General features: G+C 42.1%; 1 protein-coding gene across 2 annotated transcripts in view; it reads left to right on the forward strand.

The window, feature by feature from the left end:
• Window positions 1-20,825, forward strand: part of crocc2 (ciliary rootlet coiled-coil, rootletin family member 2) — a 42,655-nt gene that overhangs the window by 15,364 nt on the left and 6,466 nt on the right. For both annotated transcript variants that reach the window (XM_020609901.1, XM_020609900.1), the window contains exons 7-33: window positions 352-496; window positions 962-1,068; window positions 1,558-1,764; window positions 3,086-3,182; window positions 3,374-3,463; window positions 3,555-3,689; window positions 3,816-4,015; window positions 4,436-4,618; window positions 4,975-5,119; window positions 5,218-5,364; window positions 5,458-5,688; window positions 8,182-8,375; window positions 9,184-9,311; window positions 9,668-9,837; window positions 9,956-10,135; window positions 10,455-10,589; window positions 10,664-10,807; window positions 14,791-15,029; window positions 15,123-15,282; window positions 15,374-15,541; window positions 17,706-18,090; window positions 18,232-18,311; window positions 18,468-18,588; window positions 18,681-18,844; window positions 18,937-19,377; window positions 20,019-20,168; window positions 20,253-20,453. In XM_020609901.1, the coding sequence (XP_020465557.1) occupies window positions 352-496; window positions 962-1,068; window positions 1,558-1,764; window positions 3,086-3,182; window positions 3,374-3,463; window positions 3,555-3,689; window positions 3,816-4,015; window positions 4,436-4,618; window positions 4,975-5,119; window positions 5,218-5,364; window positions 5,458-5,688; window positions 8,182-8,375; window positions 9,184-9,311; window positions 9,668-9,837; window positions 9,956-10,135; window positions 10,455-10,589; window positions 10,664-10,807; window positions 14,791-15,029; window positions 15,123-15,282; window positions 15,374-15,541; window positions 17,706-18,090; window positions 18,232-18,311; window positions 18,468-18,588; window positions 18,681-18,844; window positions 18,937-19,377; window positions 20,019-20,168; window positions 20,253-20,453 (4,747 nt within the window). The remainder of the gene's footprint in view (window positions 1-351; window positions 497-961; window positions 1,069-1,557; window positions 1,765-3,085; window positions 3,183-3,373; window positions 3,464-3,554; window positions 3,690-3,815; window positions 4,016-4,435; window positions 4,619-4,974; window positions 5,120-5,217; window positions 5,365-5,457; window positions 5,689-8,181; window positions 8,376-9,183; window positions 9,312-9,667; window positions 9,838-9,955; window positions 10,136-10,454; window positions 10,590-10,663; window positions 10,808-14,790; window positions 15,030-15,122; window positions 15,283-15,373; window positions 15,542-17,705; window positions 18,091-18,231; window positions 18,312-18,467; window positions 18,589-18,680; window positions 18,845-18,936; window positions 19,378-20,018; window positions 20,169-20,252; window positions 20,454-20,825) is intronic.

The following is a 20,825-nucleotide window of genomic DNA, read 5'->3' on the forward strand; positions in this document are numbered from 1 at the left end:
CATGCAAACATGGGTTTGGCTCAATCACAAACAGATAACTGAACACAGTAATGTGGCGTGCTTTACTGCAGCAGGGTGCGTGTTGAGTGTAAGAATGATGTAAACTTTTTTGTAAATGACTCTACAAGCAGATCTGGTTGAAATTAAATCTAAGTTGACACAGACTTTTTAAAACTGTCACACATGTTCATCCTATTAGTTTGGTTGGCAAGTGTGGATTTAAAGGCTACAGATGTAAGAGTGATAAGCTATGTGAACAAAATAATTTGGGTGCTGCAGTAGGGTAATAGAGGATTTCATGGCAGGGGATTGCCAAATGTCTTTCAGTGACATAATGTATGCCATTTCCAGGTGTGCCAGCCTCAGCCAAGTGAACTCAGTGCTGCGAGAACAACTGGAACAGGCAGGGACTGTCAACCAGGGGCTAACAGAGAGCTTGCAGAAGGCCCGCGAAGATGCTGAGTTGTGTGATAACCGTCTGCGCAAAGAACAAGAGGTGAGAAAAACCACCAAAATGAAGTACTTGAGTCAGAAAAGCAACAGGGGAAGCTCAAGTTTATCCCTTTCTGCACAGAGATTGTGCAATTAAACTGCTGAGTTCACATGGGGTAGGAATTCCATTCATAGCCAGTTTTATCAATTCATTCTCATTCCCTGTTCGTTTCAGTGCTATTATTTTTGAGTTGTTGTTTCCTGTGAAAACATTCCAACTGCTGAGGGGGAGGAAAATTTTGTGCAAACAATCTGGCGTTCGTGCTGTAAATGTCCTGCATCTGTTGATTCAAGGAAATTCAATTATTTGTATGTACAGTATGTAGCATGTGTGCCAGTGTGAGTCCATGAGTTCCAGTATTGCAGCTGTTTGGTATCACAATAAAATGAGAGGTGCTATTGTTTGCTGTTTTTTTTTACCACCCATCCCCCAGTCTCTATTTCCCTTGTTGTCTCCTTCTCTCTGCAGACATGTGCCTCCCGGTTAAGTCGTGAACAGGCTCGTATCAGAGCACTGTGGCGCCAGGCCGTCTCCCTCCGGAACACTTTCACCCAGCTAAGGACTTTCACTGACAGGTGAGCATGGCATACTGCCAGAATCCCTCCAGAAACCCAGGACTCCACAGGAACCCCCAACTCTCTTGTGTCTCACACTTACCAATAAAACCATAACCCACTTCTCCCAGCCAAGGATCAAAGTGGAGCAGATCACAGGGTCGCCAGTGCCCATGCTCATTGTTTTCTCACTCGGGGGGGGCGTCCATACTCACTGTTGAAATCATCCATCAGAACAAAGCTAGAGCTGTATAAGACAGGGCCTCTCTCATGTTTAACCAGTGTGAGCAGTACTGAAGGCTGTGCTGTAACCTAATCTGAAAACAGTTCAAAGTGTCTTAATCACAGTAGATATCCATTCTTTTCAAATGAAATGGGTATTTTTTAATTAGACTAATGGCTCACAACTGTTTGAGTCAAAACAGCATGTGGCGTTTCCTTATCCTTTCAGACCTCTCATGTGTTATGACACATTCTGTAAACCTTGATACACATGAATCTTTTCAACAGGACTCTGTCTGATATGCACGGGGAGTGCATTGCTGTCAGCCGACAGCTTCATGTTGCCTGCATGAATTTAGAAGCTGATGTAACACAGGAGGGCACCTCTTGTGGTGTGGAGAAGTCAGCGCTGGAGAGGCAGCTGAAGGACAAGCTCAAAGAGGCCATGCAGCTTCAGGGTCGCTGGGGTGCAGAGAAAGTGGAACTTAACTCTAGGTAATGTCATCTCTCTCTAAAGTCATGTTCGCTTCTTTTCAGCTATGATTTTTTTTTTTGTTTGCTTCAACCTGGATTTTGTTTAAGAACAACTAGATTTTATGGTGCAACAATGACTGTGAGCAGCTGGGGAAACCCTCACCTACTGACACATTAATACTTTTCCACAGATTTCAATGCATCTTCAGTGACTTCCCACATAAGGCCCAATGTCGCCTATTCTGCTGTTAAATACATTTTCACTTAAATTGTATGTGAGTGTTCCCACCTTACCTGCACCAATCAGTTTAGAAACTATTTATGAATAAATAAATGGAAAAATTGACAGCAGACAAAACTTCTCCTGTCTCACAATATACATCATATCACCCAGACTTAGCTAATTCAAGTGTTAGGGACTATGGTGGTGAACCCCATTCAAGCGTTCAATTTATCAAAATCAAAAGATGGGCTCCAGAAATCTTTCATCTCATCTCATTTTCTATACCGCTTAGTCCCAAACGGGGTCACGGAGGGTGCTGAAGCCAATCCCAGCCAGCATTGGGCGAAAGGCGGGGTACACCTTGGACAGGTCGTCGCTCCAGCACAGGGCCAACACACAGACGAACAACGACACACACACACATTTACACCTATGGGCAATTTAGATTCACCAATCAACCTAAGCCGCATGTCTTTGGACAGTGGGAGGAAGCCGGAGTACCCGGAGAGAACCCACACAAGCACGGGGAGAACATGCAGGCTTCAGAAATCCTACATCTATATTTTTCTAAAGTCTCTTGGTTGATCTAACAGGACTATAAAAAATAAATCCTAGACTTAAATAAAAATTCTGAGCTTGAGGTCATGTATATTGTAACTGTTTGATCAGTTGGAAAATTTCACATTCTTCCTATGACTGAATGAAAAGGCAAATTTAACCCCCTAAATGGAATCGTAAAACTTCACATTTAGTAGCCTTTGATCATTAAAATCCTGCACATCAGGCTATTTTCAGTGGCTACTGCTCTTGTGTTAATAAAGAAGATACAGGTCTTTTGTATCGTCTCCTGTGCACTTCAGCCAGAGTGAGTGCAGGAAGAATGTCAGTGTCTTTGTATTCTCGATCTAAGGTGCTTTTTGATCTGATCAAAAGTCACTGTTAATCCCATGATTGTGCCTATGTGGAGAACATGATAGTGTTGATGATCTTGTAGAGGAGGAATACTGCCAGCTTTGTGTATTCAGTGTCTCAGGGAACTCTCTCTCTCTCTGTGTGTGTGTGTGTGTGTGTGTGTGTGTGTTTGATTTTCACTCTCCATTTCCTTGCATGTGTATCTAGAATCCTGGAGCTGACTGACACAGTGAAGCACCTCCGGAGCCAGAACAGTGAGAAGGATACCAGCCTCAACACCATGCAAATCAGTCTCGACAGGATGGTGAGACCCTGGGAATCAGAATTGGAAGGTGGCAGATGTATATGGGTGGTTAAGGGTGCTGATTTGGCTCTAGTCTGGACCTTAGGTCTGATAAACTCCCCAACTTCCTTGTCTAGCAGGCTGCAGTCTGGGGAATGTCTGGCTTCCTTTATGTGTGCTGTTTATCTGACCTTAAATGGTTTCCTGCTTAGGAGACAAGGAGAGCAGAGGATAAAGCAGAGGTGACGATCCTCCACACAGAGATTCAATCCCTTCAAAAGATTTTATGTGATATTCACCAGGTCAGAACAAAACAAAGAACTTTGCTTGATTGTGCAGTTTGTTATATACAAATATAAATCATTTTCTTTTCCTAATCAAACTAATGTCCAGTTGGTTGGTGGAGAAGATGATAGTAGTGGCTATGAAAGTGTGTCATCCTTACCTCTCCATGGCTGGTCTCCTCTGAGAAGCATTACCCTGATGGCTGTGCAGAGTGCTCTCTCCAAGCACCAGAAACAAACACAGGTCAGACAAAAGTGGCTAGTTTTTGCCATGTTTTGCTCATTTTGCGTATTTTAGAGAAACAGTATTCTCAACATTTTACCCAAGTGTCTGTATCTGCATAGCCATGCTGTCACATACAAACTACAGGACTTGCATGGATGTCTGGACGCTGCCCTAGAACAAGTGGCGACACTGCGTAATCACCTGCAGGAGAGGGACACTGAGAGGAGAGAGCTGGAGCAGAAGATTCAGGAAGCAAGGAAAGAAAGTCAGGAAGCTAAAACGGCCTTAGAGCAAAACCTCACAGACAGCAACAGATATCGTTGCTCAGTAGAGCTCATCTCCAGGTACATGCTGGTCATGCAGTCATTATACTTTTCCCAGAGTGTGTCACCGCTTCGAAACATTGATAAAAGCTAGTTATTTTTATTCTGTTGCTAATTGTAGACTTGGACTTTTTTATTAAATGTGAAATTTTCATTTGGCCTTAATGTTGTTTTTAATAATGACAAATATTATAGTTTGGGTTTTTGTTTAATTAAGCAGACAGTAATCACTATCATCATCAGAATTTAAATATACTCTATAGCTACCTCTCCAAAACAATATTTATAAAACATTGTACAAGAATTGTTTGCAAAGTTGTGTTTTGTTGATATTAGTTTTAGAAAAATCAAGTGTTACAATGGTGGCGATCGCAGTGACTGTCTAGCATATACTCTCATTGTTCCTTTTTCACTGCTTCTCTGTATCTGCATGACTGTCAGTGAGAAGAGCAGCCTGGAGGAGCTACTGTCAGGGCTGCAGCAGGACGTGGACTCCCAGCGTGCCGAGCTCGAGGTACTTCGGGGCTCTTCACTGGAGCTCCAGAGAGAGCGGGACCTTCTGAGGCAGCAGAGGGAAGATCTGGAGATGCAGCTGGCACATCAGCACACAGAGGCCCTAAGAGGGTACAGCATGAACATAGATGAATGACCATTGCACAACGCACCCATGATTGTTTTCAAGCCCTCTTTGTTTGGAGTTCAGATCACTAACACTTAATTCTCCAGTCAGCAGTGCACCCAGATGTCATTTGGATAAAAATGTAAATGATTTACAGAAGGAAACCGTTTTCCTTTTTTGAGGGTTTCGTCTGCTTATAAAAAATCATTAACTGAGAATTATAGCAGGACATGTGATACAGCCAAGAATGAACGCTTTCAGTGTTCTGGCCTTTGGCACTGACATTTCATACAAAGTGGAGATGGAATACTGTTAATAGATTTTGTGCTCATGTATGTGGTACTGTACATTTGTGTTTCAGGGAGAGAAGTCTGGAGGAGCTTGAAAGGAAACACTCTAATCTGCGCAGGGAGCTTGTTTCATTGAAGGAAGCTCTGAGTCACAACACCCTGCAAAAGGAGGTGTTGGAGAATGAAAAGGCCAGTCTTGCTCTGGCTCTCAGCAAGGTAGACTGCTGTGTTGTGTAGCCTGATGTGTATTACTGGATTCTCCCCCAGGGGCCTAATGATGTAAAGCCTTCTAATATGTATGATGCTTTCCACAGATGGAGTCCCAGAATGCTGCACAGGAGTTAGCCCTCACCAAACTGCAGAATCAAGAGGCTGCCCTAAAAGATTCTCTGGCCAAAATGGCTGCCCTGAGTGAAGGCTTAGCGAAAGACAAGGTGGAACTCAATCGTATTCTGCTACAGGTATTCTGCAGGTAGCTGCTTTGTCACCTTGATGTAAGGCAGAGCTGGATAAAACAGAAGTAAAAAAAAAAAAATTTATTGTATCCCTTCCAGACAGAATGTAAGAAAACAGAGCTTGGTGAACGTAGACGGGAAGCTGAAGTCGAGAGGGCAGCAGCCAGGGAGGAGACAGCACGGGTGCAGCAGGAGATGATGAATCTGCTCACTGAGAAACAAGCCCTGGAGAGCTCCCACAGCCATTTGCAGGATCTCTGCCAGAAGGCAGAAGCAGAGCTGAGCCTGCTGCAGAAAGAATACACTCAGGCACTGGAACAGCACTCCCAGGTCAGGGACCCCCGGCCATTAATGCACTTCAGCCTCCATTCTCCCACCTCCCACCACCTTGGAGACTTGATGTTATTAATAGCTTTCAGCAGGTTCATGGAGCTTGTTGTCACATTAAAAGGCATTGGAGATACTGGACACATCTGCCACATTTTTTTTCTTTCAAATGGGATATGGAGAGCAGTGGGGGCTCCACTCTGTATTTTATGAGTAACTTGGGACCTAACATGTAAGGAATCTTCATGAACAAATGTGAACTGGAAACGATAAATAGATAGACATATAATATCCAGTAAGGGTTTAGCAAACGAGCCAATACATTAACACCTCGAGTATTCCCAGTCTTCCCTTCATTATCTCCCAGTTTAGTCCCATAAAGAATGAAAAGAATTCTCTTCTGTTTTATCTGTTCTGAATGTGAAACTGCGATATCCATGTTGAGCTCAGTTAGAATATAACAAACCAAAACAATCTGACAAATTCTATCCAAACATTTTAGGTAGCTTATCTATAAAAATAAATCAGCTGTGTATAAAATAAGCCCTGGAGTGGCCTCCAATATACTATACTCATGTTTCATCACCTTACCGGACACTACTCATATCCATAACACTGGTGTAAATCACTTTAATATTTACTTAAGATGCGGCTGAAGGACATCATGTGCTAATATTTAGTTAGTGTGAGTTAATTTTAGTTTGGTTCAAAATCAAATTACCCTGATTGTTCCTTTTCAAACATTCTGTTGCACTGAAATATTAGAAGTTGCCAGGGTCCATTTCAGACTCAGTCACTGTGTGATAGTATGTTGTAACTGGCCTTAAAGGCACAGTAAAACAGGGAAACACCAGGCAGTGTTTGAGATCTTGTAGATTTTAGTAAAAAGCTTTACTGTTTGAGTAAAACCAAAAGGATAATACATAAATGATTAGTTTGACATTTTTGGAAATAGGCTAATTACATTTCTTGCTGAGAAATAAGAATAGTTTTACATAAAGACTTGAAGCAGGGGGAAAGACCTACTGACAGCAACTCTAAAACTCACTAATCAGTACATTGTATTTTATTTGATGAATCAATACATAGTGTACATATGACAAGTTGGTTTTACAGGGGGTTAGGTGCAGGAACTATTTTTTGGGTGGGCCACTGGGGTTTTCTTGTCACAAGGAGGATATTGCTAGGTATGCAGTGGTAATTTCTGTTTCACCCTAAAGTCAGTGGGTTTTTTGAATAGGTTTTTGGTTAGATGCCTGAAATAAGGCATGTGGTTAACACAAGGCCAGTATATTTCCATTCTTTGTTCTACAACATAAAATACTTTAGTAAATACCTGCCGTGATTTTGAATGCTTTCATGTGTCTTAAAAAAGTCGGTTGCTAACAAGTGGCCAAATGAGATTACAGAAGCTGTCTGGGATATTAAATGTCACCTTGCTGAACACAGAGACTAATTTACTCAGTAGTCCACCTTTACGGCCTCATAAATGCTGGCATACACCATAGTGATGCTATCAGAGAGCCAAGGTTACGGTTGTAGCCTGAAGTTTTAGTCTGACCTTTTTAGCCATGTTCAAGTCTGAATTGATGAGGTTAGTGAAAATAATGTGCATATTATGATTGCATTTAAGTGCTGTTTCTATAGTTAACTGCTGCATTCAGTGAATTTATAGAGGGATGAATCCCATGAGAACCCTTGCCCCGGAATCTCCAAAGATTAATCTATTTTTGGAGTTTAATAAATAATAAAATTCAGCAAGTCCCGCATGAACTGCACATATTCCTACGTCATTATTATTATTATTTGCTAGAAATAGGTTCTGTAGTCATAATGATTTGAGCACTAATTAGGAAAAAAAAACCCACATCACCCTACGGGGGCGACTGTGGTTCAGTGGGCAGAGCAGTCATCTCCCAACCGGAGGGTTGGTGGTTTGAATCATGGCACCTGCAGCCCACAGTGAAGTGTCCTTGGGCAAGACACTGAACCCCCAATTTGCCCCTGATGGTTAGAGCCGTCGGTGTGAGTTGGTGCCGCAGATGGCTGCCTCGGTTCTGTACCGGAAACAAATTCCTTGTGTGTAACATAGTTGGCCAAATAAAGCTGATTATTAATTGTTTTTGTTTTCTTTCAGGCAGTGCATTTGTTATGGCCCTGCAGTTCCTATACCCTTTCATGAATTGCTTAAAGTTTGTGTAATTTATGCTTCATAACTTCACAAAGAGGGGTTTGTAGAGTTTAATATTAGTTCACCAAATATGGCTGCATAAAATTTAGAGGTTGGATGGTTCCAACACATACAGTATGTATACCCAAATATAACATAGCTGTTAACGTAGGAGGTTTCTTGGTTTTCTCATGCTCCTGCTCATGAAACATTCATTTAATACATTCGATGATGTACTGCATAGTGTTTATTATGGCAGCTTGAAGTAAAAAAGTATTAATTAATTGCTTGATGACACTTCTTTAATTGTGTGTGTTGGTTTCCAGGTAAACAGGCAGATGCAGAGTTTGTCAGAGCAGCTGTGTGCATGCAGGAAGGAGCTTGAGACACAGACCACAGCCCTGAAGAGAGCTACTCATGAGAGGGAGGAGCTGGCCAACGACAAGGCTGCTATGGATGTCAAGTTAAATTCTGCTTACCGAAAGGCCTGTGGTCTCACGCAGGAGCTACTTGCACTTAGGTCTGAGTGTGTTTGTGTATGTCTGTGGGTATTTGTTTGCATTGTCTGACCTCTGAAATGTTTTTGACCAGTTTAAGATTTAAAACAAGTTTTCTGCAGGTGCATTTAACACAAGCTGCAGTAATGCTTATGCCTCTGCACCAGCCATGGCCAAAGACATTATGTTTTTCGGGTTGTCCATCCATCTGGCTGGCTCATTCTTGTGAACACGATATCTCAGATCAGATTTTGGTGGTCACATGTCAAAGGTCAAGATCACTCTGACCTCAGGTCCATCCCTTTCTTGTGAATGCAATATCTCAGAAATGCTTTGAGAGAATTTCTTCAACTTTGGCACAAATATCCATGTGAACTCAAGAATGAAATGATTAGATTTTGGTTGTCAAAGGTCAAGGTTACTGTATTCTCACATCTGTCCCATTCCCTTAAGTTGGCTTGTTGGTGGAAGCATGCAACCACAAGGTGGTAATTCTAGTTTTTTGTCTGAGGCATCTATTAGTTTTGGTTAGGTTAAAAGAGTAAGGGATGAATGTAAGTCAGTACAGTATCCCCAGAGCACTGTAAGTATCCCGGTGTGTGTGCTTGTTTAAGTCAGACCCACAGCCGATGTGTATTTAAGGTCATTCAGACTTTTTAAACAAATTTTACTTTCTAAAGCCCAGCAAATCACATGTATCAAGAACCTTTAAGTAAGGTTTTATTTGAAAATGATGCTCCCAATGGGTCATTAGATTTTATGACATTCTACACCTAGTGGTTAAAAAGTCTTTTTTTTCAGAGCTTAAACCACTTTGTTGCTGTGTTTTAGAACAGAGAAGGAGTCCCTGGAGACAGCTCTGTTTGAGAGCCAGGAGCTTGCCTCGTCTCTGGAGGCCAAGTGTACCAGGATGGAGGGGGAGAGGCGCAGCTTGCTCCTGGCTAACGAGGCCTTGACGCGTGAGTATCCCCCTTCTTTAGAGACCCCCGTCCTCCGTGCCAAACCCCCTGACCATGAAGCCTTTTCAACAGCCCACTAGAGATCCATATTTCAGCTGTGAACTCTGCAACAGCTGGGCTGAAGGATCACTAGAGCTGCTTTCTCAGCTGACCAGTCCCACCACTTCGTACAAACACATATGGATCACATAAGTGGCGTTAAGCTAGCATGTTCCATGTAAAGACATGGATGAGAATCCACTATAAATAAAACACCATATGAGATCTTGCTGATCCTGGATCATTCTCAATGTGTGATAGGTGTCTCCATCTAATCTGTATGAGAGTTTGAGTTGGGTATATGGGTGTATCTCCAGGTGATGCTGATCGCATGCATGTGGATGCTGAACATCAGTTGGCACAAGCTGCACAAGAGCAGAGTAAGTTGGAAGAAAAGCTGGCTCAAGTAGAGAGGGATGCCTTCCTGACCATGAATAACAGAGAGCAAATCCACAGAGAGCAACTAGAAGCTGACCGCCAACAAAAGGTACAGTATGACTTACATGTTTGTATTTGCAAACTCATATATGATGCTTTGATTTTCTATTACTAATTAGATGCATCTGTGTGTGTGTGTGTGTGTGTGTGTATTTGGTGCCTGACAGGAGCAGCAGTGCGCGGAGCTCAGGGTTCAGCGGGAGCAGGCTGAGGAGCAGCTGCGTAGACAGTGTGAGTTGCTGCGTGTGCACAGCCAGCAGGAGCTGCAGCAGGTGCAAGAGGAGCTAGTCAGACTGCAGCGGGATTGTAACCAAAGCCTCCTGCAGGCTGAGAATGGAAAGCAGCAGGTGTGTGTTGTGGTCTTCTTAGGTTTGTTATGGTTTTTAAGTTGTTTATGAACCCTAAAATGTTGAGTATTTAACGGCAGCCCATGGGTTAAAGAACTGTTTTATAACCTTATCACCTGAAGTTCTGTTATTAGAATTGCAAGTATGTGTCCACTAAAAGCCATATGTCCTAAGTATCCTCATGAAAGCCCATTCCTTGTCCCTCACTGGAAGTTTATCTATCCATTATTTGCTTCTGTATGTCCAAGATCCAACAAGTAAACTAACGTCTATTTGTTAGCTTATATATGACCTTGACCTTGTAGTCTGTTGTGACCAGGCTTTATCCCAGATGGAGGCAGAGAAGGCTGCCCTAATGGAGAAGCTAGCTGGCCTGCAGAAGGACTTGGCCACAGCAGACATGAAGTTTGAGCACATGCAGAGGGAGGCTCTTAGCAAACACGAGCAGGATCAGGTAAAATATGATAGGGTCAGAAAAGTTCTCTTCTTTTTTAACTATATACATACTTGTGAACCCCTGTGCTCCAGAATGCAATGGCTGTCCTTCAGTCTGAGCTGCAGGACTTGCAAACTCAGTTTGAAGAGTCTTTGAACTGCCATGAGAATGACAAGAAGAGTCTAACTGAGCAGCTCAGAGAGATGAACCAGCAGAGAGAACATGCACAGCAGGAGGTGAGAACCTTAAACCATCATGCTTGTCTGTGCACTGGCACCAGTGTATAATAATATCTGTAATAATGATGAGTCACACTAATGGCAGCTAATGTCAATCTTTAGTAAATGTTAAAGTGTTGATTTGGACAGGGGAAATATAAAGCAAATCTTAGAATATATAGGGTGGATGTCACTTAGATGGATGTAGGATCACAGAACTGGATTACAGGCTTGTTTGGCTTGGCAGAGCATGGGAGATCTCAGATCTGCTTTTACTGCAGCTGGGATTTTGCACCAGTAAGTACCAGTGTGAGTGAGAGCAATTTACCATAGGCCTCTGTTGACATTGGCTGGGGGGTTACCAGAGGCCTCTGTTGACATTGGCTGGTGCCATTACTAATATTGGGGTGCCGTCAGGTGCACTCTAGATCTTAGGGGAAGGTTGATGTCCACTCTTAAAACTCTTCCTCAGCTTTTGCTTTCTGTCTCTTTTCCCTATTAAGTTAACTAGAGGAAAATTTATTTCCTCTGACTTTAATATAAAGATAAAAGTGCAATTAGACTATAATTTTGGCCCAATGACAGACCTCCCAGAGCCAAATGAAGGCCTTAAATCTCAACTTTTGGGGTTGCTTGTGAGGTCAGGATTCCAGGCAGAAGGCCACTCGATATTCTAGTGAAATGACAAGTTCACAGTCACCTCATTAAGATGCAACTGCAGAGTAGTAAGAGCCTCACTATGCCTTGATTTAAAAGCTTGGTTTCCCTGGAAAAGTGGATTGTTTATCTCTGTAGGACTTTTTGGTTTCAATAAAAAAACAAAAATGAGGATCATCCTGTCTTCATTCTGCCTCCTTAGTCTTGTCAAAGTATAGTAAATGAGGCTGTGTGGAGCCAGAGCAGAAGAGTTTTGAGGTTTGGACAGCTCTTGCTAGTACCATATATCAAGCCAGGCTTCAGTGACACTGTCATATTTGGCTGCCACCCATGCACATTTCCTTGTTTGATTATTTTCACTAATCCCATCTCAGGATTCTCATGCCAGGCAGTGACAAAGCAGGACTGAGAGTGCATGACAAAGTTAGACAGCAGGAAAAAAGAAGAACTCAGGGAATGGAGGGAGAACCAGAGGGGGTAGGCTATGGTCTCTGGTACCATAATATAAAATCTAAGTTTGAGTTAACCCCTTGTGTAAATAAGCCAGTGGGGGAGTGTTTATTTTCTGCCTTGCAGCAGCAAGAGTCTGGCTCCACTGGGACTCCAGGTCCCCCTCTCCGATCCACATAGCACAACACTGCAGCCTTCATATTCTCTGCCCTTCTCCTTTGCTCCCCACCCTAAAAATCTGATAAAATAAAGTATAATTGGCCAGATCAGCACTGGCTTGTTTATTCTCACATTAGAGTTTATGAGAAAAAAACATCTTGTGTGGCCTCTGAACAAAACAGGCCTCCTCCTACTCATCGTGCTCCTCATCCTCCCTCTTTCACCTCTCTCCCACTCCTTCCCTGTCACCTCAGGGAGGACTGCTGTTTATCACGCTGATCTCTGTGGATTCTTTATACTGTGAGCTGCAGTAAGGAGATGGGAAGAGACAGTACCTGGCTACAGGCCCAACTGGCTCTTTTCCATGCCTAGATAAGCTCTGTCCTCCCTATTTCTTGTGCTACACACACCATGTTGCTATAAAACAGAATGTAGGTCATTCAGTATCTTGGTGGTGTGCACATAGCACTTAAAATAGGAGACCCTGAGGTTTAGCTTTCAAACAATAAAACTTGAATGCATTATCTGATACAAAATCAATTTTGCAGTATGATGGAGGTTTTTTCTTTTTTAATTTTGATTAGTGTACCAAGTACATCAGTTTGAGTTGTGTACTTTGGGGATCAGCATAATAGAAGCTTCTAATGAATTTTGTTTATCTTGGGTCTTGTTTAAAATTATTTTAACAGTGATTTAAGGCTTATTAAGTCAAATCAAATCAGAGTTTTTTGTTTAGTGCTTTACAACAATCCATAGATTAGCCAAAGTGCTTTACAATTGCAATAAAAACTTCACATAGATGATATACAGACAGACCACAGGAGCTCATAGCAATAGCACAGTGATCTGAATGTCAATAAACTACTGGCAGCCAAATGCAAATTTTAAAAGATACATTTTTAATTTTGATTAGCTGATCTGAGAGCTCTAGGAAACCTATGGGTGCTTAAAAGATCAGTAAGATAAGGAGGACCAAGACCATTTCATGTCTTGAAAACAAACATTAACACTTTAAAACTGATCTTAAAATGGACAAGGAGCCAGTGAAGAGAAGGTAGCAGAATCACCAAGCAACTGTCTTACTTTCATTTAGATACAAGAAAGTTTGCACCAAACGTAATTTTATTTCATTTAAGCAGTCAGAAAATCACTGCAGTGAAAGACCCCCTACTGACCCCACAGGTAAGTAGATCTGGATGTCATCTGGATAGTAGTGATAGGAAAGGTTATATTTCTCAAAGATAGACCTCAGTGGGAGCATATAAAGTGAAAATAAGACTGGACCAAGAATTGAGGACTGGGACACACCACACAAAAGTGGAGCTGAGGGGGAAGAGCTGCCAGAAACCATTACTGAAAAACTTCTGTTGTCCAAATAAGATTTAAACCAATTTAAGGCTGAGCCCTAAAGACCTACAGTATGAAGATGGGAGATTAGGATGGCGTGGTCCACTGTATCAAAGGCTGCAGTCAAATCTAAAAGAACCAATAAACAGGGTTTTTTTTGCATCAACTGATAAAAGAATAGCATTAAAAACCTTAAACAAGGCTGCACAAGTACATATTTTTCCAAAACTTTAGAAAGAAATGGTAGATGAGAAATCGGCTTGAAGATAGATGGGACCGAGGAGTCAAAATGAGATTTCTTGAGAAGGGGCTTAACCTTGGCATGTTTGAAAGCCACTGGAACAGAACCAAACCTTAAGCAGCTGTTAATAATTGGTGCACCTGTGGATGTATTTTAAGGCCTACCTTCAAACTCAGCACCTCTTTGCTTGGCATCATGGGAAAATCAAAAGAAATCAGCCAAGACCTCAGAAAAAATATTGTGGACTTCCACAAGTCTGGTTCATCCTTGGGAGTAACATCTGAAGGTGCCACGTTCATCTGTAACAAACAATACTATGCAAGTATAAACACCATGGGACAACACAGCCATCACACCGTTCAGGAAGGAGATGAGTTCTGTCTCCTAGAGACTTTGGTCTGACAACTACAACTCAATCCCAGAACAACAGTAAAGGCCCCTGTAAAGACACTGGAGGAAAGTTACCAAAGTATCTGTATCCACAGTAAAACTAGTCCTGTATCGACACAACCTGAAAGGCTGGTCAGCAAGGAAGAAGCCACTGCTCCAAGATCGATACAGAAAAGGCAGACTACAGTTTGCAGCTGCACATGGGGACAAAGATCTGACTTTTGGTAGAAATGTCCTCTGGTCTGATGAAACAAAAATGGAACTGTTTGACCATAATGACCATCGTTATGTCTGGAGGAAAAAGGCTTGCAAGCTGACAAACACCATCCCAACTGTGAAGCACAGGGGTGGAAGCATCATGTTGTGGGGGGCTTTGCTGCAGGAGGGACTGGGGCACTTCATAAAATAGATGGCATCATGTAGAAGGAAGATTATCTGGATATATTGAAGCAACATCACAAGACATCAGCCAGGAAGTTAAAGCTTGGTCGTATACTGACTTTAAATGTATTTGGCTAAGGTGTATGGGAACTTCTGACTGCAAGTGTATATGGGAGTCTATCTATTAACCTCAGAATTAGATATGAATATATTCATAATAACTAATAACTAAGGTATTTTTATTTATATAATACATTTCAAAACCAATGTTAAAATGTACATTACGACATTTACTTTATTAGAAAGACCTCCCAATTTACCATATTGACTTAATATCATGTCTTTCTTTTTTATATTTATTTATCTGGAAATGAAGTTAGAGGGCCTTCGTCGAGAGCTGCAGGAAGCAGAGGATGGACTTACTAAAAGGCAAAGGGAGCTGATTGAGGCTCACAGACAGCTCCAGGAGTGTGCACAGGATCGGGACATCCAACGAAAAGAAGCCCTGGACCTGAAAAGGGTCTTGGGTGATGAGACCAGAGAGAAAGAGGCCATCCAAGTCTCTAACCAGGAGCTCAGAGCCTTAATCAAGAGAGCAGAGTGTGACAACAGCAGGTAGAACTACCACACAAGACTGCAGATTTTCTGTAAATCCTGGTGTTGTCATAGTGGAAATTGATGTTAATATTAACAATATAATGAATATAGCTTAAGGCGAATTGTGGAGGAGAGAGAGCAGAAAGTGGTCGTACTAGAGGAATGCAGGAGCTCGATGCACCAAGAGGCAACCACTCTCCGGTGCAATATGAGAGAGCTGGAGAAATCTCACCTGCAGGGACGCAGAGAGCTGCAGGAGCTGCGCAGACAGGTGAAAGATTATTGAGGTCACTGCTTCCCATCTGATTTATTTTAAATAAAGGATTACCCTTAAATAGTTTGTGCTATGTTGACATGAGCAGGTAAAGGTCCTTGAAGGTGAGAATCTCCAGCAGAAACAGGAGCTGCGAGATTTGCAGGCTCGGATATGTCAGGAAGAGCAGAAGGAGGAGGAGGCACGTCGCGAGGCTTTCACTGTCAAGCAGAGAGTGTTGGAGAGTGAGGCTGGCAGAGATGCAGCACTGAATGAGGTAGAAGGCCTCTGGAAATGAGTCTTTTAACATCATGCGAGCAAACATTCCATATTTGCATACATATTTGAACAGATACAGATATGAATATACAGTAACTGGACTGTAACAGTGACGGGATGTTTATAATTATGCCTCCATGCTGGCGATAGCTGTGGCCACAGGCATTATGTTTTTGGGTTGTTCGTCTGGCCCATTTTTGTGAATGTAATATGTCAGGAAGGAATGCCTTGGGAATTTTTTCAAATTTGGCACAAACATCCACTGGGACTCAAAGATGAACTGATTAGATTTTAGTGGTCCAAGGTCAAGGTCAGTGACCTCACGTCTGTCCCATGCACATGAATTTGACCGGTTGGTGGAGGCATTGAAATGCAAAGCAATGACTCTAGTTTTACTATGAAATCTTTTTTGAATTTAACAGAACAACAGTGAATTAAAGAAACCTTTAATTCTGTGTTTAATTCTCAGAACTTTCAGACATGAAAAACTTGATTGTGTATGTATTTCAATAGTGCAGAAAACTGTGTGGAAAAAATTGGTTTTGTCTTCTATAAAGTAGGGGTTTTGCACTCTTCTGCTCTATAATCCCATCTTTAGGGTTTCCTAAAACCCCATCAATATCCTCAAGTTTTTAAGTGAATATACACTATGGCCTACTGTTGTATTCTGTTTCCAAGAGCTTGTACTGCAAATCAAAATTCAGCACACATTATTATGATATATCGAGCAAATCCACCAATTAACAATAACACAGTCTTTGAAATATCTTCTGACCTTGTCTACATGTCAAGCGTCCAGCCCTGTGGTTGAGAAGCTCTGCTGCAGTATGAGGAGGTAAAGAGGGGTTACAGTTCCAAAGTGCATTGTTGTTTAATCCCATGACTCAGTCATAATTCTTGTTTTTCTAACTCCTATGATACAGCTTAGAAAATATTTTCTGAAACCCAGAAAATGAACTCGGTGAACTCCATAAGTTTGTCATCTCAAAGTACCATAAGCCTTTGCAGAGTGAAAACCATGTTCCAATCATTTACACAGTTAAATGTCAGGAACTAGATAGAACTCAGGGCATTTTGTTTTACACTACAATGCTGTTTTGCTGTTTTTCAGCAATAGCTGTAGTACTTAGAACTGTGTTCAGCCTGTTGCCCATATTTCTGCAAATGACTTAAACACAGTTCACTTTGATGGAAACCCAACACAAAAGAATTTAAGGAGCCCATGGCATGCTCATTCTGGTTATTTCCAGCCATTTAATGTTTAATCCTGGGTACCTCTAGATTAGCTAGGCACCCATTATAACTCCAAATATTCTGTAATTATTTCAGAATGATAAAACCAGAGAGCCTCTTCCTAAGAGGATAGCTCGTGAACGTTGTTATGGCAAAAATTGTCTTATCAGGATTCGGTGAGTGCAAAATAAAACTTGACACCAACTCTGAAGGTTGATGCACATTTATTCCTGCAGGAAGGAGCGAACTCTCACAGAGTGTCAAACATAACAGTCTGAAGGAGAAGCTCCCTGAGCACAGAGCTGCATTTCCTTTTATACATAGACATGGAGTGTTGCTTGTGGCACTGGTAGATGTCAGGCAAGTTCAAATGAACGTGCAACTGCCTGGAGATGATGACCATTCAAGGAAATCCTTAAACTATCACGTAAGACTTGTGAGACTTGTATAAACCGAGTTGCTTCTGCATAGAAATACTAACATATGTACACCTCTTTTTTTTTTAGCGTTTGGTCATGTCTAAGATGATAATTCATCATTGTAACATTATAGATACGTCAGAAAACAAGGAAAAGCATGCCATGGGCTCTTTAAGCTTGGAATTTAACTAGGGGGTTATTATGTAGACCAAGGATAGCACGCTGTGTACCTATATTCTGACTGAGGTGGGCTCTGCTCTTCTGGTTACACCTACATTTTTACATCTACAAAAAACTACAAACTAAACACATACATATAGACAGCTGAGAGAAAATTTGAAACATGAATTGACTAGTGTGTGTATTTATGTTGTCATATTGCAAAAGATTATGTTCTCTTAAAAGTAAGCACCTCAGTTATGACATAACCCACAGTATATAATGAATACATGATTAACCAGTGGCAAATATTAAATTTCTCTTTTGACTTAGTTTTGTATGCTTATGCAGGTTGCAGGTCTGCAGCGTCGTTTAGTGGAACTGGAGACAGTGGAGCATCAGAGTCGAGAGCTGCTGCAGGAAAAAGAGTCTCATCAGCAGCAGAGGGAGCAGAGGCACAGACAAACCCTTTCCCAACTGGAGGAAGCACTAGAGGATGCCAGGGTCCAGATCAAAGAACTCTCTGTCCAGGTTGGCCTTGCTGAAAACAAGGCTCAGAGTCTAGCAGAACAACTGGGCCTGAGTGATGCCAAACGCACGGAACTGGAGCTTAAGCTGTCAGGGTTGTATTCAGCTTTGCGCCGCACTGTTGGCATCAGTCGTACGTGGCTTTCAGGGACACCTGAGTCACAGAAATTGTCTCCCTCTTCCTGGAGAAGCCACTTGCATGTAAAAGGTATGGTCAGAGATAACAAGGTGATAATGAGGTATCATGATGCTATTTTTGCTGTAAGCAGAAGTATTAATGAGTGGAGTCTCCGGTTAGGGGGAGAGAGTGTGACAAATAGATCTGTGTTGTGCTTGTCTTGTGGTGAAGATGAAGAGCTGGATGTGGACTCAGTGTATACAGCTCTTCGGGAATTCCAGCAGGAACTCAGGGATGCACAAAGAGACAAGGTATGTTTGAACTGTCTGAATAACTGAAGACAGGCTCAAAGACACAAACACATACACACACACAACATATATATATATGTATGTATGTATGTATTTATTTATATGTATGTGTGTGTGTGTGAGTGTGTCTTCTAAACATGTATTCTCCTCCTTCAGGAGGAAGCCAAGGCTCAGGTAGTCAGTCTAAGTCAGCAGGTGACAGAGCTCCAAAGCAGCCTGGATCAGTCAGCCACCCAGCTGCTACAATTACAGAAGTCCTTGAAGCAATCACAGCAGGGTAGGAAAGCCAGTAAATCCTATAAGTATACAGTAAATATCAGTTATTCATTTTTTTTTTTACATATACAGCATATTTAACATGTTTTACAGGAAAAAGAGAGATGGCAGAACGATTACATGAAGCAGATACAACTATATCCCGCCAGGAAGAAGCAGTGTATTGTACAGATAGGGAAAAGAGAAGCCTTGAAGAGGCGGTAGCTCAACTTAGGACTAGTCTGCAAGCTGCTGAGGCTGAGTCCAGGGCACTGCAAGTATGTAAAAGACAAAGAGATAAATAATAACTAAAACAGTATAGAGCACATTCAGTGGCAACTGATAAAACCCTGTGCCTGTTCCTCCACAGGATAAGTTGCACCTCATGCAGGGCCTAGAATCTCGTGCAAATGCAGAACAACAGAAGATGAAGGAGTCTTTAGAAGCAGCAGAGAATAGAGTGAGCCACCTGGAGCTTTCCCAGCGCACCCTTGAGGGTGAGCTACAGCGGGCCAAACTCATGGCAGCAGAGCTGGATGCAGAGGCAGGAGCTCTGCAGGAGAGAATGACAGAGATGAGGAGAAGGCTGGGTGAGAGTGAGGACCGATGTGCAGCACTGAAGGTCAGTGAGGACAGGCTGACCATGTCATTGGCTCGAGCTGAGCAGCATGAGAGTCAGCTCAGAGAGCAGATCCACAAATTGACAAACACGCTTAGTGACAACAAGGCCAACACTGGAGCCCTACAGGAGCAGATGACACAGCTGCAGAGGGCGCTGACTGCCAGCGAGCAGGACCGAAGGCTGCTGCAGGTACAGTTTATCACCTAATTACACTCACTACTCAACAGCAGGTGGAAGGTACAGCTACAAACTTTGAGCAGAAAGTCACTGAAGGCAAACATTTCTTCATTTCTGTAAAATTAAAAACAAATCACATGCACTTTGTATATTTAATTTGCAAGCCTTTCTTCTGTTTGATTGAAACAAAATAAGATAAATAGCCATGCTTCAATTGCCGTGCTTTGATGTACAGTGCAGCTATGTAACCATCTCAGCTCCAGACTGAGCATTTTTATTTACATTTGTTCTGTGGTTTTCATGGAGGACCTCAAAGACTGAGCAATAAAATGCTCAGACAAGCTCATTAATTCTCTAAGAACATCTCATGAGAGCTTTCTGGTCTTAGTTTGGGATTGTACTGAGCAAACAAAAACATGACATGTTTGATCTACATCTCTTGGTTTGCTCAAAAGCTGTTAGCTCTTTGCAGTAAAAAGCAAGAGAAAATCATAACTCTAGGTATCTCTAGCTTTATACAGAATGTCAAACTGTGAAAGAGACTCAACATAGAGGAAGGTGGGGAGTTTTATGTCAGCCTAGGTTCAAGATCATGGTTTGATGAAACTGTGTGGCTTGTTGTATAATGTATGTCAACATGAATATGCCCATAGGAACGTCTGGACAACACACGAGATGCCCTTTCAGAGAATAAGAGACTCAGCCACACGCTAACAGAACGGGTCCAGCATTTTCAAAGAGCCCAGGAGGACTCTGAGCTTAAAACTTCTGAGCTGGAAAAACACAACAAGACACTGAAGGAGGTGAGTCACACTGAGGTTAAAGTGTAACTAAAGGTGCAAAAGCTGTTGCTGTATTTTGACTATGGGTAAATGACTGTGTCCCAGAGTATGATGCAGCGGCAGGAAGCTGAACTGCAGGCACAGGGAAGCTCCCAGCAGCTGCAGAGAGAGAAGGAGGAACTCCAAGGCAAGGTCACCAATCTCCAGAGCTCTTTGCAAAAGCTACAGAGAGAAAGAGCAGAGATGGAGAGGGTACTGGCACGTCTTAGTAAAGATAAGTCAGCGCTCAGGAAGGCTCTGGAGAAGGTGAACTGTTCTATCTGCTGCAGTATACTTGAAAACCCCAGAATGTTCTCTTTTCATGCCTTTAGTTTGTCTTTACATTCAGTAATGTTCCTGATTAAGATATCACCTATTGGAGGATTAATGGTTTTAGGTATTAGTTAAACCGAGTTGTTTTAAGCAAACTTTTTTCTTTATTGATTACTGTGGTGATTACTTTCATAGAGTTTGGGGACTTAGCAGAGATTGACCTAAAGGAAGACAATGCAGCAAAAGCCACAATAAATTAATATGGGATCCAGAAACCCTGGATCCTACACTTCCCACAATGCAGTGTGCTAGTTTACTCCATTAGACTCTCCATTTCTGGTGAACATTAACATATATATATATATA

Source organism: Monopterus albus, unplaced genomic scaffold (assembly GCF_001952655.1).
Source record: "Monopterus albus unplaced genomic scaffold, M_albus_1.0 scaffold103.1, whole genome shotgun sequence".
Classification (NCBI taxonomy): domain Eukaryota; kingdom Metazoa; phylum Chordata; class Actinopteri; order Synbranchiformes; family Synbranchidae; genus Monopterus; species Monopterus albus.